Here is a 21,001-nt window from a genome sequence, read left to right on the forward strand (position 1 = left end):
GTTTCAGGACAACAGCAGCGGAGCTTCACACCTCCACTTTCACTCGTTTGACGCCTTTTATCTCATCGTGCTGCAAATGATTACGAGTGTCGGTCAAGTCCTCTTTAAAAACAGATGCAGTCCTCGTGTTTCTGTAAACAGAATACTCCGACGATGTCAACGACGCAGAAGTTCAAGAATGTTTCCGTGAACTCTCGAATTAAACTTCTGATGGAGACAAGTGTGAGAATAATTAACAAACACAGCAAACACAGAGTAGTTTTCTGGATTAAAGCTGAGGGTGATAACTCTCTACACCAATTATGGACTTGTTGTTCGTCGGAAAGGTTGGAAGGTTGTGTGTCAAAGCCTGCTGAGACTGCAAAACAAGGAATATACGTCAAATATGAAGATGATTCTGGTTTAATTCTGGTTAAATATGGTGGGAAATGGTTGACTCCAGTGCGAAGGCCAAGACACATGACAGTCCCCACAATACACCATCACATAGACATGATCCATCAATTAAAAATGTGATGACAGCAGCTACAACATCACATTTTCTTGTCAAACACTTTGTAGTTGCAGCCTCAACTGACCCCAGCATGTTCAGTTAAATGCCTCTGACATTTTCTTGTCTTTCTTGCCAAATATATTCCTTTAAGATGTGTGTGAACATGCAGCTCTGAACTCTCTTCCTCCAACTCCAACATCATTCACTCTGACTACCTGACAGATCGCTCTGGATAATTAAGAGCTTCACTTCCCATCCTACATCTGCAAAGCTGACCTGCAGGGTCATATACTGGACGAAAAACACACTTTTCTTATGCATTGGTCAATTTTGAGATTTCCAGCTATTTTGCTTTCAGATTAGTGGAACGAAAATGTCCTGAATACACATTTAAATGTTTATTTTAATTCAGATTTCAAGATACAATTCAAGAAACCTTCAAAGACAAAATATATTGTCATCAAAGTAATCATCGCGGGACATTTAACTGTAATTTTAAACATCTTTAAAGGCTGTTTTCTCAACATTTCTCAGGCTCTGAGACAGAAATCTCCACTTCAGCAGCACTTATATACACCATACTTTCCAGTTGTATTCCTATCTATATTCTGAAGGGTTTTATCAAGGGATTTGTTCATATATTATTCACAACCTGATTTATAGATGATTTCAGTCCTAAAACATGGCAAAAATTGTTGTTTTTTAATGGCTGTTGACATTACCTTCTGATTTATGGAGTGATATAAAGAGATATCCAAAACTCCCTCTGTACAAACCTTTTTATTCTGGAAATCAATGCCAGTAAGTGCATTTTTAACTAGACAATGCCTCAAAAAAATGTTACCCCCGGTGTACAATGTGAAATACAGTGCATTTAGTTGTTATACACATTAAACTGAGCCCATTGAACGACCTCACAACAGCATTTCAGTGCAAAACTTCTCATTTTCGTCACATATCCCTCCGAGTACTCTGAAACTAATTCCCCAAAACAAGCCTCTGCGGCCGAGGCCACTTGTCAAGTGTGTTTTTCGACAGCCGAGCGTTCGCTTCGTCTCCAGACGAGCGGACACGAGCACAAAGAAAAAGAAAAGAAGTCACTTCTGTCCCGAGCTGTGTTCTGTCAGAGCAGCTGATGTGACGAAACTTTGACGGGGCGTCTGAGGCTTCGAATGAGGGGGCTGAATAAGATAAAAAAAAGATGAGCAAAGGGAGGCTGATTTAACGAGACAGGTGGAGAGTCGGATTTACCGCCCAGCCTCAGCCCGGGGAGCCTTGAGAGGTGGTGGTGAGTGAGTTATGAAGGAGAGCCTGCAGGGACGGAGCCGGCCCATCACTGCTGGACAATATCACACTCCCGAGTCCGGAGGGTCGACCCCGGCTGTCCGCTGACAGGACGGACCAGGTGCACGCTCGTAATTAACGACCTCTGCGAGGGATAAGATCGACAAAACTGGCAACGATTCAGCTTAAAAGTTAGCGTCATGCAAACCACATGGGGCCTAACGGCAGTAATAAAGAGGAGACACTAAGCTCAACAGTGCTTCAGCATGCACACTAACACAACGAGTGCGGCTTACCATTTTGGAGGTGGTGGTATCGATCTGCTGGGTGGCAATTAGCATCGACATGACCGAAGCTCCTCCAACACTCCCCCTCTCCTTACAGGAAAAAAGTCTGAACAAGTGCCCGAGCGAGGCTTCACCTCGAGTGGGAGGATGAGTGGAGCCCGAGACGACCCCCACGTCGGCTCACTACTCCGAGCACACTTCCACGTCGGCCAATCAATCACGCGGAGAGACAAGGATTCGCTCGGATGCGCGGTCATCCATTCGCCAGGATGGGCTCTTTGGGAATGTGTGCTCCCCGGCTTCACTCGCTCCGGCTGCCTCTCTCCTCCCCCCCTTTACTCCCCTCTTCTTGCTCAGCCTATCCCTCTTTGACTTTTCCCAGCCTCTCGATCTCTCTCATTGACTCTGCTCCCTTACAGGCTTTATCAGTCTTCGTCTCTCCAAGACAAGTCGTCTTCCTCGAACTCTCACTCGCAGACAGTCGGCTTGTGTGTTTGGCTTTACTCTCTCTCCCTTCCCCTGATTCACTCTTCAGTCTTATCCCCCCCCCTACCTTTCTCCCTCCCCCGCTAAGCTCTTCCCCCACAAGAGGCTGGCTGTATTTTATTTTATTTTTTTTGGCGGGTTCAGCACCTGAACTAAATTGGGAGGTTTAAACGTAATCTGTGGGGCTGGCCATGGGAGAGACATCTGCCAGCAAACACGGCCAAGCAGCGTTCTTTACATCTCCATCGCAGCTTTAGTGAGGCAAAGGTGTGTGTGTGTGTGTGTGTCTGCTTGGAGTTGTTGGCAGGTGGGCAAAGAGACGGAGGAGGAGGAGGAAGGGAGGGTGAAGGGAAACAGAAGGATGGACGAGGAAACAGAAAACGTCTCTGCTGATAAAATGCAAGAAAACGCAAAAGAGCAGAAGCGAATACGAGTGCAGAAGTTGTTATATGATGTTTGCACGACTCGAGTTAGTAGATATCGGTCTCCAGGTGAATGAGGTGTCTATCTGCTGTCCACCAATCTGCAGATCAATTTAATCAGCCCCTGTGATGGGCTGTAATAAAGTGGCAGTGATGTATTCGTGGCACGAATCGCACCTCGTAAATTACCCCCACCTCCCCTGGAAGATTGGTCCCGGGCACGGCGCAGCACCAATCTAAATTTATGTAGCGTTTATAGCTACAGCGTGGTCAAAGCCAAAGTGCAGAGAGGGAACGACTGGTTTTACACTATAGCCGACGCTAGCCGGGGCCGCCAGCTAGTAAATGAGAAGAGGACAGGGTTGACACCGGGGGCTGAGATTGAAAAAGATTGAGCGGTTTAACTCAGGGCAGCGCAAACTTTCGTGATAAGAAACTTCTGGAGGTTTTCCGTCAAGTTTAATTTGCTCCGTCAATATTGGTCCAACTCTGCAAACTTTCAGGGGACGGCTTTTATTTAGTGGAGAATAAGAGCCGCGACAACAAACAGGCTGCCGCTGATGAACGCCATCGTGAGGATGACGGGAATGCTTTGTGATCCGGCTTTGCTTCTTTAGTTGCAACAGAGACAAAATGTTCAGGTATCAACGGTCAGTCTCGGAAAGGTGTCTTGTGTTGGAACAAAATAAAGGTCTCTCTTACTTACTTACTACTACCTTTCCAATCAACCCACAACACAGGGTTGTATGATGAAATGAAAGTTTGTAAACTCCTTCATGCTTCATAAATACAGAACATACAGTCATCTGCGTATATATAAATATACATAAGCGCGTAGTGCCTCTTTTGACTTTGCGTCAGGGTGTATGTAGGCAGCAGCAACAAGATGGTGATGATAATGTGGTCAGCATCTTCATATTGAAAGTCGTGTGTGAGCAGCAAGCATCGATGCTGTAAACACAGAGTCCACATCTCCTCGTCCAGCTGTAGTCCTGCCCGTCAAGTGCAACAGCTTGATCCAAGAAGTTGTGGTGGAGACTGTTGTCTCTCTGTGGGCACAACAGTCACTGAATCAACATTGTTTTGCCAGCTTGAGTCTAATTTTCTCCATTTCCTTTTCCTGCAGCTGGACATTAGCCAAGAGCAGCCTCAAACCAAGATGGATTAGCGTAGCTCTTATTCCCACTCTCTTCCTCCCCGGGGCGGTCCAAACAGTGGAGAGAAGATCTGCCACTGTAAATAATGTTCAACATACTTATTTACAGTTAAGTAATCTTGTTTGTTTACCAAATATCAAAATGTGCGTATGGTGGGGGGCCCAAAACAAGTCTGCCTGGAGTAATCTGTCCATTTAATCCGGCCCTGCGTTCACCTCAGTCTTCCACAAACCTGGAAAAACACTGCGTACCTGATCTACCCATACAGGTGAGCACCATGCCGGTACCAGTCTGGCGAAATTGGATCAGCACAGCCATGAAACCAATCCAACAGCGACACTGGCTTTAAGCTTCCTTTGGCCTGGAGCGTGTGGACGTGTAAAATTAGACAAGGTTTGAACCTTTTTCCTTAAACTGTCTTTCATTCTGCACACAACTTCTTCTGCCATCTTTTATGTGTACAGCTGAGTGAAACGCCATTAATACTTTTGAGGAGTGTCCAAAACTGATTCATGCTGTAAAGAAAAGTAAAAGAAACGGCGTTCTTGGAGAGAGGCAGTGTGGAGGAAGCTATACTGGCAGGGTTTATGTTGCAGCTTTGATTTAAGCCGTTTGAAACAGGTACAAATATTTTCCTTCAGATGTCGTCGCACAACTTAGTTCATTTCACAACTCCGTCTCCTAGAAATCATGCTGACATACAATTAATTTGCAACAGCAAATAGATCCTGAAGGAAATGTAATGCTGACTGGAAAACGTTTTAACATAATGAGGAAACATTAACGTACCTGGCAAGTCAAGGTATGACATTTGTTTTCTGATCTTGCATTACTTAATCCATCATTAAGACTTTTTAATGGTTACTTTTAGGAACCTGATTAAGGTTAGGGAAGACTGTTTTCTTGGTTTCACACAGAAAAAGTCTCAAAGATCTCATGTAATGTTCATTTTCAGGTTCATATTCTTATTTGGGTGTCAACTAGAAAATGTTTACACGCTTTAATGTTCAAAAAACATGTTATTTTTCTCAATGTATCCATTGTTGCAGCACCTCTGTTCACCTTGTCTCTTTAAGACCCCTCCCTCCCAGGAAGCCCAGTCTGCTCTGGTTGGTCAGCTCTCACAGGCCTGAGCATGCACCGCCCACCCTGTTTTTATATCAGCTCTGCAGGTGTTTTTTGAAACCACGGCCGTAACATCACCACCTCATGAAAGTCCTGCTGGCTTGTTTGAAGGCACTGTTTCTCGTTTTTTGTACATTTCTCTGTGGATTGAGTGTTTTGATACTGTCACAGAGTTTATACAGTAAAGCACCAAGATCTGCTTTAAAATAAAAATAAAAAATTCCCCTATGGAGGATCAATAAAGGTACATCTTATCTCTTATCTTATCTAAACCCCAGTCTTTGGTGTCAATTCGCCCACCAACCAGCCCAACCACCTCCCTCCTACTCTGGCACGGTTACTTAAATGTATCGGCTCATTCGCTCCAAAAAAGTTGCCCTTTACAGGAGGCTGGTTTCTACTGAATTGGTATATGACCCACACTGAAACATCGTGATGGACGATGACAACCTCTGTAGAGGGCAGGAGTCGCTCATTCACGCACCACTGAAGGTCAACGCTGTTTCCCACGGTCCTCCAACTGTCAGAGAAAACTGTCACCAGACGAAGAGTTACATCTACACCAGTTGTGTTCAGCCTCAGAAGCTTGTAACAAAGTCTGCTGGCTAGCTGTAATGCTAAGAAAACGCAAATAACAATGGCACAGGTGAAATGATAATGGCAGGAAAGATACATGTCACCAAAGTAAGACGTAACAATCGTGCTTTGAGCAACAACAAACTTCACTTCAACTTGGCCGCCTGTGTCCATAGTGCAGGAAGTGCTTACGTTTAATATCACAACATAAATGGGAAGCCAAAATAGTCATATATAATCTTAATCATGGAAAAAAACCCCAGTAGCTCAATTTACATTGCCAAAAAATCCTGTTTTTGTACACTGATTAATTCATTCAGCAGCTCATTTTATTTCCTAATTTAATCTTCTGTTAATGAACACATACTGATATTTCACAATAAAAGTCTGGGGAAGGGAACAGAAAATAGAAGAAACGATGCAGCCTGAATTGCTGGAAAGCTTTAAATGTGTGACTAATTAAGGAGCTGGAAGAGATGTTCAGTCTGCGGTTACATCAATAGCAACATAACTGCTGAGGAGGATTCGTAAAACAGACAGGCATCTCGCTAAAATATGATCCGGTAGACATAAAACAGAGTAATTGGATAGAAAAGCCTGAAATGAAAATCTGGTTTTGTGATTCAGTTGAAGCAGATACATAGTTTATAGTAAATACATTTTATTGTTATCCAGGTATAAAACCTCCATCAATGGCCGAGAGTCATTTCAGGGAAATCATGTTGTAAAATCTCAGCAGGTCCATCTGGTCCACGCAGAGACCTGGCTCAGGTGCTGAGGCAGAGCATTTTTCACGTTGACGTCAGATGTTTCACTCCACACAGCCGACTACCGCCGCCGTCACAGTGAAAGGCATTTATCCGACACACAGTCCTACTTTGGATTTAAATTGCTTGTATTTTTATGGTTGCCAAACTCAACGGACCATGTGATTAGTTGCATTTCAATCGCGGAAGTGAGGAAATGAACCCGCTTGATTGAATTCCTCGTTGGATTATTTTAGCTGGGTATCAAATTATGCTAATGAATGAACTAAATCGTGTCATGAAATGTACTTGATCACCACAGAAACCACAACTTTACCCTATTTGTAGATTTATTGATGCAACACATTATATGCTTGCTTGTGTTGACATAATTAGCAATAATTTAAATGATTACTCCAGTAAAACAGGACAGATTTTAGTCTGAGTGCAGAAAATCCAAAGAAAATGGTTAAATGTGTTAAAAAAAGTTATTAAAACCTGTAAACAGTCAGCAGATAGGAGCGTCTATGCCCGTCCTAAAGCCGACAACAGCCAAAGAGTGATCATGTAGACAAGTGACCCACTCTGTCTTCTTCCTCCTCTCTCTTGAGCCACTCAGACGCCATCCTCCAGATAACTGATACATCATTTAGTCAATGGGATTTCAAATCCAGCAATATATGATACAAGTTTATGTACATTTATGCATTTTGCTCTTTGAAGAGGCTGTTTTTCAACCGAAGGACTTGTTTTTTTGACTGTTTCATTACATAAAGTGAGTTTAAATAAGGAAATAAAGAACAATAATGATTGTTCAAGTGTTTAGTGTCAATTTTCGGTGATATTGAACTTTTTCCATTATAGACTATATGATGTGGACCCATTGTGTTTTCCAGCTGATAGGGGCAGTAACTGGTCATCTGCAGAGTTTTTAATCAAAAACATTCAAACATGTTCAAACTACTATAGACTTAGAGAGTTTCTGACAGCTTGGGGAGGGAAATCAAATCAAAAGAGCCCAAAGCCAGGCCTGTACTCCGATGGATGAGACGAATCCACGGCCGGCGGAGCGTCCGTGGTTGACAGAGTATCAAACACGAGCCTGATATTGTGTCTGGGCTGTTAACTAATACCTGGATAAGGACACGGTTCTCCACCTCAGCCCTCCCTTTTAAACCCATTTATTCCATTATTGAGCACTGACTTTTCAATTCCCCCAGATCACACGAACGGAGCGAAGAGACAAAATGAAAAAAGTCCCTGAGGTCTTGAAGAAGCACTGAAGGCAATTCCAACATATTGTCTACACCGAGGGGGTGAAGCTGGATGGAGCCGGAGCCGGCCAGGTATGAGAGCACTCTGCTTAAAGGGGAAAAGAAACGGAGAAGCTGAGAAGTAAATCAGATTTTTCAAGGCGAGGGCGGGGGTGCAACAAGACGTCCAACTGGTAAATGTAATCCGAGGCATCATTTGGTGAAAAGCAGGAAACATATTTCCCCTCGAAGAAAAAATTACCGTGATGTCGTACGAATCCATTTGGGAATAGCTTTTACATTTTTTTGATCAGCAGGCAAGTTCAGTGTTTTGCTAATTTAATCTGGCCTCTGAATTGAATCTGTATTACAGCCGTAGTTAATAACTTGACATTCAGCGTATGACTCCGCCATTTAGATAAGTGATGGGCCTTCTTTGAACACCCACATGCTTCCACGCCAAATTGCCCCATTGCTCATAATAAAAACCTGCATCTGCGAGAGTTGCTCGCTGTTATATTTTACTTGAATTGTTATTAATAGGACTATCAGGATTATAATGCCAGGGTCCATATGTAGACATGCCGTGGAACAAATACAAAAAGAAAAGAGGAGAACGAGACTCTTTGGGGAGGATTTGAGGAGATGAAGGAAGTCTCTGCGATGGCATTCGTGCCGCGGCTTGTGAATAAAAGATGAAAGTTTTTGACTCGGCTCCAAGTTTTTCTTTCTCTCTCGTGGCTCATCTCAATTACTACAGAGGAGAACGGAGTCAAGTAAGTACACTGTAAAGAGACGATGCGGAGCGCTCCGGGAAGTTTCTGAATACGTGGACGACACTGACTGACTGACAACTTCAGAAAGAGCCCCCAAAAAGCAATCCCTAAACACGGAGACTCATCACAATACGCTGCAGCTCGACCTACATTTTCCATGGAGCGACTTCGATCAATCGAAGGCCGGAGAGGCGACGGCCTCGACAGCAGATTAAAGCTCTGAGCATCTCCTGCTCTCGTGTTTGAACAAGAGATCCTGTCTTTGATTCTTGTTAAATATTAATGCTCATTATTCTTGATGTTGATTGATTTTCACACAAAAAGCAAAATGGCCACAGTGTCATAAAAGGAGCAGCAGGCCAGCAGATTACTGACTTATACATACGTTTGATGTGTTCACACGAAGGTGTCGGGTTTTCTGATGTAAGAAGACGCATTTCAACGTAGATTACTGTAAATGAGACCCCGTAAGGAAACACAAATACAATCCCTCAAAGTACAGGACAAGTAGAAAATAAATGGCTTAACTGAGAAGAAAAAGAAGAAGAAGAAGATGAAGAGGAAGAAGAAGATGAGGCGGAAGAAGAAGGAGAAGAAGAGAAAGACAAGAAGAAGAAGCGAAAAGAAAAAGAAGAAGAAGAAAAAGAAGACAAAAGAAAAAGAAGACACGAAAAGAAGAAGAAGACGACCCCGGTATTCGTTTGATTTATATTTCTTCACGGGACACAAACAGTGACTTCCTGTGAAAGTCCTGTGCAACCAACCGCCTCAACCTCCTTCTTGCTCTTCATGCTACTTCACCTGACTTCCTCCTTTGCTGCCATGTTCATGACTACAGCCACTAGAGGTCACCACCGAACAAGGAACGAGAATATCAGCAGTAATAAGCTGCTTTCACAGTCGTTTTTCTGATGAGGACGGGCTGCAAAACAAATCGCAATACCATGAAGTGAAGCTCTACTTTACTTTGTCTCACGGAGCTGCTAGCTTGGCTGTATGTCTGTTTATATTTATGTTGTTTTCACTTTCGTACTTAACTCAAACTAAATGCAAACAGAAAGAAAGAAAGAAAAAGTGCCGAAGAGGACAAACTGTAAGAACAGAGGTACTGTCTGACATTTTACCATGCGTGTTCTTGTCCCAATAGGGTTTTAATACAACAGGCTTTTAAATGCCAATCAATACAAATCCAAGTAGAGCCTGAAAAAGTCATCAACATGTCTGAAATATGAATCGAGAATCACAAAAAAGCACCACAGATAATTAGCAAAGTGTGTTGAAGGAATGCGAAGCAGCTCGGATGATAAATCTAAAGCCGATGGTCCGACTGGACATAAACTCGACAACATCTTCACAGATCAACCTGTCAAAGTCAACCTTTCTGTGTTAAGATTAAGCTCCTGTTAAACGGCGGGAAAAAAAACTCAGCGCAGACAAAATATTCATTTAATGAGAAGTCTTGCAGAGAGAGATTAACTTGACTCAATACTGCACTCAACAAAACAATCTGTCTCGGACAGAATAGATGAGCGACAACGCCGCTCCTGACTAATTGCCTTTTAAAGCTCGACTCCTGCCCGACGCGAAAAAGGGCAAAGTAATTCACTGACACCAACAAACAAGTCGACCACTCACTCAGCTGAGAGGGCGTTTTAACCAAAACGCTGAGACATTAATCCAAGGCACCTCCTCCATTAGCCTCAGCTTGTCAGAAGTGAAATTGGAGCAGAGAAAAGCCCACTTCACTGGCATATAGTTAATTTCATGCCGTGCTGAAGAGAGACAGGGACGGGAAGAGAGTGAGCGCTTCAGGTCGAGGACTTTACAGCACTCATAAATACTCATCTATTAGTTTTTGGGATTTAATTCCTCCCTCCACCCTCGATGGAGTGGTGGTGCGTGGTGTGAAGGAGGAGTCCAAGGTCAGAACCACTCCCTCCGTCTGACCATTGATCCGGACACCAGGCCCAATTCAGCGGCGTATGATTGATGACGACCCTCAGCCAATCAGGTGAGCGCAGGCAGGAGAGGCCGATATTGGTGACAGATGTAAGAGCATGTGCACGGCGTTTAATAATGTAAAGGCTCGTCACGCTGCGACTCAAGGTAAATGACAGCAGGACCAGGAGAGGAGGAGGTGGTGGTGTAATTTCCCTGCATCTGCTCGACTTCACCATCAGATCAGCTGCACGTCGGACAGATAAATGGATTTCATCCAACTTTAAAGAGGATTAAAAAACACAAGAGCAAGAGGAAGGTTGTGCAGAAGTTTAGTGTTCAGACTTTCAAGACTTCGAGCAAGAAGGTTCAAGTTTAAGATGGTTTATTTGTCTTTATATAACACGGTTGCATCAGGAAATTAAAGTTTGTAACTCCTCCATGCTACAGACATATAACATGTATTGTTATTTATAAAGTGATATAGTATATAAGTGCAGCAGCTCGATCTGAGACGTTGTGCTGGAGACAGGTCTCTGTAAAGATGCAGGCACAACAGTTTGTAAAGGAGCCACCAGCCGCTGCATCTTCATACGCCACCGATGCAGAAATGCATTAACCAAGAGTTGCTTTGCGTGTGCCGACTGTGCCGTCTGATGGTTCCCATGGCCTGTTTTTGTCGTTTGGCTATTTTTCCTGGCTTTATTTCATCTCTCTATGAACAACATCCGGCAACTTCTACTAAATTGCGAGAACATTTCTAATAGTTATCATCAAAACAACAGTTTGAAGTTTGGAAAAGCTAAATCTGCTCGCGTCTAGAGCTGTGGGTCATCTAATTATCATCATTGCTGATTAATCTCTAGATTATTATCTCAATTCATTAATCGAGTTGTTTGATCTACAAAATGTCAGAACGTGAAAAATCACCGTTTCCCAAAAAACCCAAGATGATGCCCTACATTTGTCTCGACAAAACAAGTTCACCGTCACAGAAGTGTAAAGAAACCAGAAAATATTCACATTTAAGAAGCTGGAATCAGATTTACAACTTACATTATTTTCTTGCAAAATTATTTAAACCGATTAAATGGTTATTAAAAATAGATGACTATTACTCAATTTTCTCAAAAACTACAAACCAATTCTCAGTTTTGACTTATTTATTTTGAACATTTGAGTGTATCACAAAAAAAGTGTAAATAAACTAATATTCAAGGCAAATTTACTTAACCTTATGTGAAATTTGATCAGATAATTTGTTGATAGACTTCTTTTTTTTGCATGTATATGTTCAACACTATCAACTGTAGGCATGATTTATTGTCCTCAGTCCTAAGTTAGAGGTAAAAATGCACCAAACCAAGTCTATACACAATGATACAGACTTTTATGGACACGATCTGAGGTCACGCGTCATTTCCATCCTCATTTAACGTTTCAGATTTAACTCTCCGACACTGAAATCTGTACGGATGCAAAAACTTTCCTCCAGCTCCGCCTGCATCCTTTGACCGGAGCCTTCTTACTGTATTCGCTGCTCGCAGCTATAATTTAATTTTGCCTCTGTCGCCCTGTGACCGTGACCTCATATCATAAACCCTGAGAACCTTTCAGGGCTATCTTCTGCCCAACAGCAACACAATAACTATCCATCCTGGACGGAGAGGGCCACAAATCCTGAAAATAAAAAATAAGTCAAGGAAAATTCCTCCCTCAGACGCCTCACACACCGAGAGTAATGACTTTTTCTCTCGTTTTTTTCACTTTCGCCTCGACCGGTCTCATCTACTTCAGTTGTTGTTTTCCTGCTGGTGAGATATAACGGATGACAACGCGTCGCATTCAGAGCGTTAAGTGATCGAGATAAGAGAGCTGGAAAAGACGAATCAGACGACTTATTTCAAATGTTTTGATGAATTATGATCCGTTCAAACTGCTGTTTCCAGTAGAAAGTCTATTATTACTCTACGTCCGCACTAAATAACAACTTCTGATCCATCGTGTAACAGAAACATTGTTTCTTTAAACCTTTAAAACTGAGTGAGTTTGAACACTGACTACATGTTTTAATGCAAAGACAACAATATCACTGAAAACAAGCACTTAACGTGTTTTTCTAAAGGAAATATTCAGACACCTGGCAAAAAAAATGCTATTTTGTGAGTAACAGGGGCGAAAACTCATTACAGCTCTTTACTTCCTTATTTAAATTAATTTTGTGAGTATAAAATAGTCAAAAACAGGTGCTCAGGTGGAAAAACCTAAAGAAATTGAAAGTGCAAAGTGCGTAAAATGACAAACTATATATGACTGGATTTGAAATCTCGTTGGCTACGTGATGCATCAATCATCGGGAAGCCGGCGTTTAAGAGGCTCAGGAGAGAGAAGAAAGAAGAGAGAGTGGGTCTCATTGGAGGTTGTAGGCTCTAGGGTGGGCGTAGAAGCTTATATCGAATCTGTAAACACCTCACATATCCAGACGATCTGTGTTTTGTCCGTACACCGAACAACAAAAAGCCACCAGAATCAAAAAGTCTTTCACTTGCTGCTGTTTCGTGTGTTTCCCCTTCAAAAAAAATCCTCCCTGTTACACTTCTAACCTGATTAGGTGTGTTTGAGATTATCGCCTGCGAGTTAAACAATGTCAAAAGTCGAGCCTTTGAGAATACAGACGAGAATAACAAACGCGGTTCTGCAGTGTGGGTTTGGATCCTCCAGGCCCGGCCGGGCTGAAGGATAAAGAGATATCTTGTGAGCAAGCGAGCGGAGAGAGAGGAGAGCGCCCGGCGAACCTCGGAGATCTCAACCACCGTCGCCGCTGACAGGTACAAGTGGAAGCGGAGGCAGCAGAGGTGGGGTTGTGGAGGCTGCGCCAGTCAACCATCCTCTTGTTTCCCCGTCGACAGGTGCACATACCCTCCTCCTCCCGTCCTGATTGCATTCCCCCACACCTTTCCCCCAGAGATTAGACGAGGAGGTGGGGTGAAGGTACACAAACGTGGGGGGAGGGAGGAGGGATAAGCTATGGTGGACAAAGATACAGCTCGTCCTCCTCTATCTCTTCTCCACCTCCTCCTCCTCTGTGTGCACAGCGCCATAAGCACCACGGGGATATTGAGACAGACATATCCCTCCTAGATGAAAGGGGCATTTCAGTCACACAGGCCCCAAAGGTAAACGTGGTCTGAGTTAGCAAGCAGCTCCTCGTTTACCGCCGAGCTGGGAGGACGAGGAGGAGGAGGAGGAGGAGGAGGAGGAGGATGGCGGACTCAAAGGCGCCATAACGCCACCGAAAAAGCAATAAAGGGCAACTGCTCTGTTCACACTTCTGACAAGCTATTTGCGGCTCTACCGGGCCATAAAGACACATGCTTATTTGTGATTGTTTGCGAGGCCCAAACAAAAGTTGGTCCCTGCAGAGGTTTCGCCGTGGTTTCCCCCCGCCCCTCTCCGTATCCATCTATACGCTGCGACAGCGAGCGTTTCATTCGCTGGATATGAAGCCCCGTCGGTCGCTCTCGGCCTCTTATCATTCATTATTTGCGCAAGCGATTATGCGTGAGATAAACCTGACAGTCTGAAATCTCTCTCCTTTCCCTCCCTGGAGGTTTTCTGCACGACGGCGCTCGGATTCTTCAATATGTTTTAAAGTCTGCGGGAGAAAACAAGGCAAATATTTGACAAAAAGTCCCGTCCTCGTGACGCTTCGACACGTCTGATTAACTATTCCACCTCTTTTCAAACCTGCAGCCTTTTGTCTTCTCTCGCTTTCTTGATAAGAAGTGAGCAAAACACACTGCAGGAATAATACTCCAGAGCTCCCTTCACTCCGGGTCGTCACTATATCTTGGAAATAAATACAACAATAAACCGAAGGCATGCGGCACCTTTCACCACCCCTTAATGATAACTGAGAGCCACCGCCGCACGACAGACGGCGGCCATGTTCATTTGTATCCCTTCCCTTTGTGAGAGAGAGAGAGACACATGCAAAATGTCAATGACGAATTTGTCTAGACGACATTATCTCGGCCTGGATTCCTCAGCAGAACTGAGCCCGGGACGCTTCATTTTTTAAGCAGCGGCACCAGCCGAGATGTTGATGTATTTCCCTGGAGACGCCGCGGCAGCTTTCTGTACTCGCCAAAATAAAATATCCCTTCCAGAGAACACACATTTTTTGTGTGACTGTGAATTCAAATGACGCCTTAGTTACAGTGAAGTCTACACGGGATACGAGCTGATGCTGCGGTGATGCTGCCGCAGCCTTGACTGGAGGCTAATTAGCGCTCGACGCTGCACGTTAAAGAGCAGATCAGAGGTTCTGCTTGTACAGTTTCATGAAACGTATAAAATAAGTTCAAGCTAGCAGCTAAAATTCATTTTCTGCCACTAAGTCTGACTTGTTTCGGTAATTACGGTAAAATTTGAGCAGATAAAACAAGGTGAATACAAATATTACACAAGTTTAGAGCAAATATAGAAGAATAAAATGTGTTTATATCAGTTATATTAATAAAACTTGTGTATTTGTGAGTTTGAACCCCAGTCAGATCGAACTGCAGTGAAAAACAATCTCCTTCACAATTCAAGCCATGTGTGTGAAACGTTGTGTTAGCACTGACTGTAACTAACACTGGATTACATGCTCATAACGTAGGCAGGCAAACGTGAATCCAGCTCTGGCGTGGCGGACCCTGCCACCATCAATAGTAACTACTGCAAAGCCAGCTGATTAGAGCGTGAAATCTGTCAAAATACAAGCTTTTTCTGCAACGATGACGCATTTAAAGAGCAGATTGAGCTGTAAAAGCGTCACTTCTCATTTTTAAAGATGTTTTGCTTGTACGTAGTGTTTCTAGGTGTGCAGTTCACAATCTGCCAATCATGTTTTTGTCATATAACAGTAAAATAGCGGATTAAAACGAGATAAATACAAATATTCTTCCAGTTTAGAGCCATTAAAACAAAAGTAAATTAAAAGTAATCAGCGTGTTTGTATCAGTTATGTGTACAGAACTTTAGAAAGGTTTTCCTGTGAATGTGAGGCAATCTGAATCCAGCTCGGTGAGCGGCGGACCCCGCCACAGCCCAGTAATAGCTACTACACAGAGAGCCTAAAAATGGAGGCCAATTAGTGTCGATACTGTACGATGACGTGCAGATTCAGCCATCAGAGCTTCAGTTGTTGTGTTGACAGATGTTCTGCTGACACACACAACGTTCATGAAATGTAAAGTTTGACTTGTTTCCTTGAGTTTTTCTTCACGATGCTGAATTTTGATTTGAATCATAATGAAGCGAAAGCGTTTAGAGACATCTGTTTTATTTACTGTCGCACATGAACACCAGACAAACACTGACAGACACACATTTGCATATCCTGACGAGACGACACATCTACAGTTGCTTCATTAAAGCGCCGACAACTTTCTGCTCGCTGTGTTTCTCCCCGTTTTATCTCTCCGTCACCGGGGCTGAACAAATTGCCGACACAATTAGCGACTGTAACAAAATAATCCTGAATATTGTGCGAGATATTTCGATGGTGATTACGAGGCTAATAAACTGCAGCATTACGAGCTCGTTCCCAACCTCTGCTTATCTGTGGCGAGCCAGCCGTGCTGCCGGCTTCCTCTCAGCGCCGTCCGGCCTCAGAGGGGAACACAGCTTCAACTGTGCTTCAGCAAAAACAGGTTTTCATATTCGGTTCTGTTCTGTTTTATTCTTATTGTGTTCTGGAGGAGTAAGGATGTGGAAATTACACCCACATGTGAGTGTTGATCCATTAACCTGCTGCTAGGACTGCTTCATCTCTTCTGGGGTCAGGTTTGTTTTAATTCGTTGAGTGTAATATTATTAAGTTTTCCTTTAATAGGAACCAGAGGCCTGAACTGAACCACAAGAACAGGCCCAGACAAACAGGGACAGGACTGGTCCATATATTTTTGGCCTTATAGTGCTTAGCTATAGCTTGTTTATGTCAGCCATTTCTAAATTTAAGTTAACTTGCTTATGTTAGCCATTGCTAAAGTAACATTAGCTTGTTTATGTTAGCAGTTCTAAGCTAACATTAGCTTGCTTATGTTAACCATTTCTAAACTAACGTTAGCTTGCTTATGTTAGCCATTGCTAAAGTAACATTAGCTTGTTTATCTTAGCTGTTCTAAGCTAACATTAGCTTGCTTATGTTAACTATTTCTAAACTAGCATTAGCTTGCTTATGCTAGCTTTTTCTAACAGCACAAAAATGTAAATGGACAGGGGTGTCCATACATTGGCCTTATATCATTAGTATATATAGTATATATACATACATATATATATATATATATATATATATATATATATATAGTATCATTAGCTTGTTTACAATTTCTAAAGTTGGAAGCACACGATTGTTTAATTCATTGAGTGTAATATCATTAAGTTTTCCTTTAATAGGAACTAGAGGCCAGACAAACAGCACAACAATGTAAATGGATGGGGTGTCCATTTATTTTTGGCCTAATAGTGTATACAGGCAGGATTTCCATTTAATTGTGGCCACTACAAATATGTCTATACTGTCTTAATACACATGATTAATTGGGCTACGCCTCACCACTATAACTCTGAGCAGCACCTGCAGAGTGGCGTACAGTAACGAGATGGAAGCAACGAGGAGTAAAATCAGCTATTTACCAGAGAAAGTAGAAGAGAAGGAGAGGATGTGGTCAAAATAAGGACGAGGGCCAGAGACAGACAGAGAGAGACGGAGAGAGACAGAGAGAGACAGAGAGGGCGAGACTTGGCATTAACTCACTTCACTGCAGCCAGAGTGCCAGCTGAGAAATATGGCTGCCGTCCCTGGCACCGGCACCGGCCACGTCGACTTTGACTCAGAACGACACAAAACACACATACACGAGTTGTGTCATCATTAATATATTCTGCAAGTTTAGAGCAATGTTCTGCAAAAGTGAACAAAGTGATTCAGTGTGCGTCTACATCAGTTTATGGAAATATATTAAAGTGCTTGCGACTTTTAATGAATGAATATAACTGTGGTGTTTATATCAGCGACTGCTGTGATGACAATTTTGTTTTGGATGCATTTTTACCCCGGCTAAAGCTAACGTTCATTACAAATACACTGGTTTCCTGTGACTGCTGCACAAAATGCCACCCCAAGTTTCACTGCAGTATTAGCATGTTAGGATTACATGCTGCATAATTGCAAGTGAATGTATTGCCAGCCTGTGGGTGGCGGACTCTGCCACTACTGCAAATAACTGCTATATGGAGACGTAATTAAATGTATAAAAGTGTAAATATTTAGATGGCTATGAAAAACATAACAACCATAAATTCTATAAAAAAGCTGATGTTTGATTAACAGTTTCTAAACTAACCTTAGCTTGCTTCTGTTAGCCATTTCTAAAATAACATTAGCTTGATAATAACCGACTAACATAAAAAAAAGAATACTGTCGCAGCAGATAAAAAAATACATCATCTCACTTTGTTATCCAGTCACCTGATCACCATGACTCGTACTGTCAACGACTAAAGCGTTAAAATCTCCTTTTTCCTCCACGATACATCCGTGGTCATCTCCACAGCAAACATCCGCCCATTCTTTAACTTTTTCCTCCTAATTACTTTCCTGTAAACTTTCTGAGGCAATTATCTTCACACACACACACACACACACACACAAAGACACACACAGACACACTATTTAAATTCCAGAGGCAAAGCTTTGATCACCAGTACATTAGCTTTACATTAGAAACAATCATTAGAGGGACATCATCCCCACGACCAATTTGCCTTCGGAAAATAGTAGTGCTGGAGTGTGCTGCAGCCCGCGGAGGACCAATGAGCCACACCAAACTTGATTAGGGCCTCGCGGTGATGTATCATTCCTCCTGGCCGAGGCTTTGTAGATGAAGGGACTCGTCTCCATATTAAAAAGACGCTATCTGGGAAAATGGCTAGAAATACCGGGAGTGGACTCGTTTTCAGAAATCTCTTTGAGGAGGAGGTGGAGAGGAGTGTGTCAAACCATAAATGAGTAATGAGTTTCACGTGTTTCAGGCGAAGCTATCGAGATGAATCCACCTCTGAGGCTGCGGCGACTTCACACCGCCACGAAAACAAACCGTTTTTAGACTTAAACATTCAAAGAAAAGCAACAAGGGATGAGCTAAAGACACCAACATCCTCCTCCACGCCTGCAAAATCATCTTTAATGTGCAATGACACCCTATGAAAGTCAATAAAAAAAGAAAAAACCTCCCCGAGCGTCGCCTCTTCATCACCGGGAGCCTCCCCGCCGTAAACGGCTGTCAAACCCGACCCTCCCGGCAGGCTTTGTGACGCCATTTTGCCGCTGGGGGTAACTTCCGAGGGAGCAGATGGGGGTGAACTTTAAACTCGGCGGGGGAGCAAAGAGCAGCAACGTCCGAGCTGACAGCGGGGATGGCCTGCCTGATGTTTGATTAAGAGGCACGCTGACCTTTCCGAGGCTCCAGGGGGCGCTGAGACACGCGCTCACCTGACAGCCCGCCGAGTCGGAGGCTTCTCGTCATGGCCCGAATCTATCAATCCGGCTCGGGGATGCTTTTTCTCCTCTCTCGCTCGAGGAAGGGCAGATGTTGAAGGTGTGTGAATAAAGGAGATGATGCAGGACGAGAAGCTCAAACCGAGCACGCCGCCGCTGATGCCTTCACCCCGAGATTATAATTGATGGCGAGGAAGAAGCCGAGAGGCGAGTCAATACGGCGGTGATGAATTGGACCTGGAGAGTGGCACTGGGTGTGCACCTCTACTGTTCATGACAAATTGGCCATGTCAGACTCGCAGGTATTTCCCCTCCAATCGATACGTACTGACAAAAAAAAAAAACGCAGCCTCGGCCTTCAGTTTATAATCACCGGGACGAGAGGGAAGAGAGGGACGCAAAGTCTTTCACAAAGACGGTGACTTTGAATCAATGTCTAAACGGAGTAATTTCTTTAAAGAGGCCCGGGAAGCAGCTGATTTAAAGCAGCATCAACAGGCGAGGCACCGAACGCTGATGTCATCGTGCACAAGACGACACCCCGAGGAACCGGACGTCAACGAACACAGGATGCTCAGCTGGTGTTACGTTGCCCTTTAAAGCTGCTATAATCAATATATCAACACACACACACGGACATATTAACCGACCCTGCAGCTTTAAAGCAACAGCAGCTGTTTTCATTAAGAAATAAAGCTCTGATGAACTCACTGCGATGCACTTTCACCACCGAACAGCGTTAGCAGCTAGTTGTTGAGCACAGTGGAGCTTTTAGCAGCTGATATTTCCCTCAGGAGCTGTTGGACATCGAATCAGGGATAAAAACCAGAGTGATTATTGGTCTTCAAGCTGTAAATAGCCGAACTGTTTGATGGTGTGTCAGCACTAACAGTCTTATTAGTGAGTGTTAGTGCATACAGCTTATTATTGTGCTCAATGCGGCTTTCAGAAAAGCTGAGAAAATCACAACTAAAAGTCAGCCCAGCGTCGTCCGCTCCAATTTCATTATAGATGAAAAATCTCTCTATTAAAAGAAAAACTCACCGAGGCAACGATTCAGCAAAGAGCTCTGATAAAAGTGTGACACGAGGCAGCCTGAGGGATTAATTTAGATAAAGTCAAGAGGTGTTTATTCCCCAAAGTGACTGAAGAAAGTAAAACGCCACTTTGGGCTTTTCTGTAGCTGATGCTGGACGAAGCTACAGAGTGAGACGTCTCGCTTCTTTCTCATCTCTGTTGAGAGTCGCACACGTGCTTTATTAATCATAAATTATTTATACGTTTTTGCAAAGTGTGCCGCAAGTTTGAGATCAAGGTCGATAAGATTCAACGTGAAAATGAACTTTATAATAATAAGAAATGTGTGAGAAGTCACTTGGTCCTGATTTTAGTTCAGTTACTTCCTGTTTTACATTGAAGGACCCCTCGCGTGTCGTGTTTCGCCTCTCGCTTCCTGTCTTTGTCTGCTTCCCGTCAGTTTTCTGTGTTTTTAGTCTGTTTACCTGCTTTTGTCGTCTACGTTTTGTCCTTTGGATTTCGGCTTTCCGTTTGTCAGCCTGCCTCGGTCGGTGTCTGTAACACCTGACTGGGTGAGTCAGGGGACAAAAAAACATTTGCGTTGAACTCTGGACTGTAGTATTTTCAAAGGCGAAGCTCCTTAGCAGGTCGTCAAGGAGAAGAAAAGTCCTCTACCTGCATGATTTCAGGCCCACCGGCCGCTCATAAAGCTTTGATTTAAGGCGAGAGGAGCTTTTACTAAAAACACTTCCTGACATCAGTTGTTGGTTTTCCGCCCAGCCGTGATACAGACACCGTAAATCCTCCTTTCTTCTTCTTCTACACTTCCTGTTCTGGTATTAGCAGGTCTGTGCATGCATGGAGGCCTGTGTGTGTTGTACTGCTGGGGT

General features: G+C 43.4%; 1 protein-coding gene across 3 annotated transcripts in view; it reads right to left on the minus strand.

Annotated features, from left to right (window-relative positions):
* The window catches only part of dpp6a (dipeptidyl-peptidase 6a), a 226,423-nt gene that overhangs the window by 159,945 nt on the left and 45,477 nt on the right, over positions 1 to 21,001 (minus strand). The window contains exon 1 of one of the 3 annotated variants that reach the window (XM_084340345.1): positions 2,074 to 2,370. The exons of the other annotated variants lie outside the window; for them this stretch is intronic. Within the exon in view, the coding sequence (XP_084196471.1) occupies positions 2,074 to 2,124 (51 nt within the window). The 5' untranslated portion in view covers positions 2,125 to 2,370. Of the gene's footprint in view, positions 1 to 2,073; positions 2,371 to 21,001 lie in introns of those variants that run through there. 3 annotated transcript variants of the gene reach the window in all.

This window comes from Pagrus pagrus (assembly GCF_965226575.1).
Source record: "Pagrus pagrus genome assembly, chromosome: 20".
NCBI lineage: Eukaryota > Metazoa > Chordata > Actinopteri > Spariformes > Sparidae > Pagrus > Pagrus pagrus.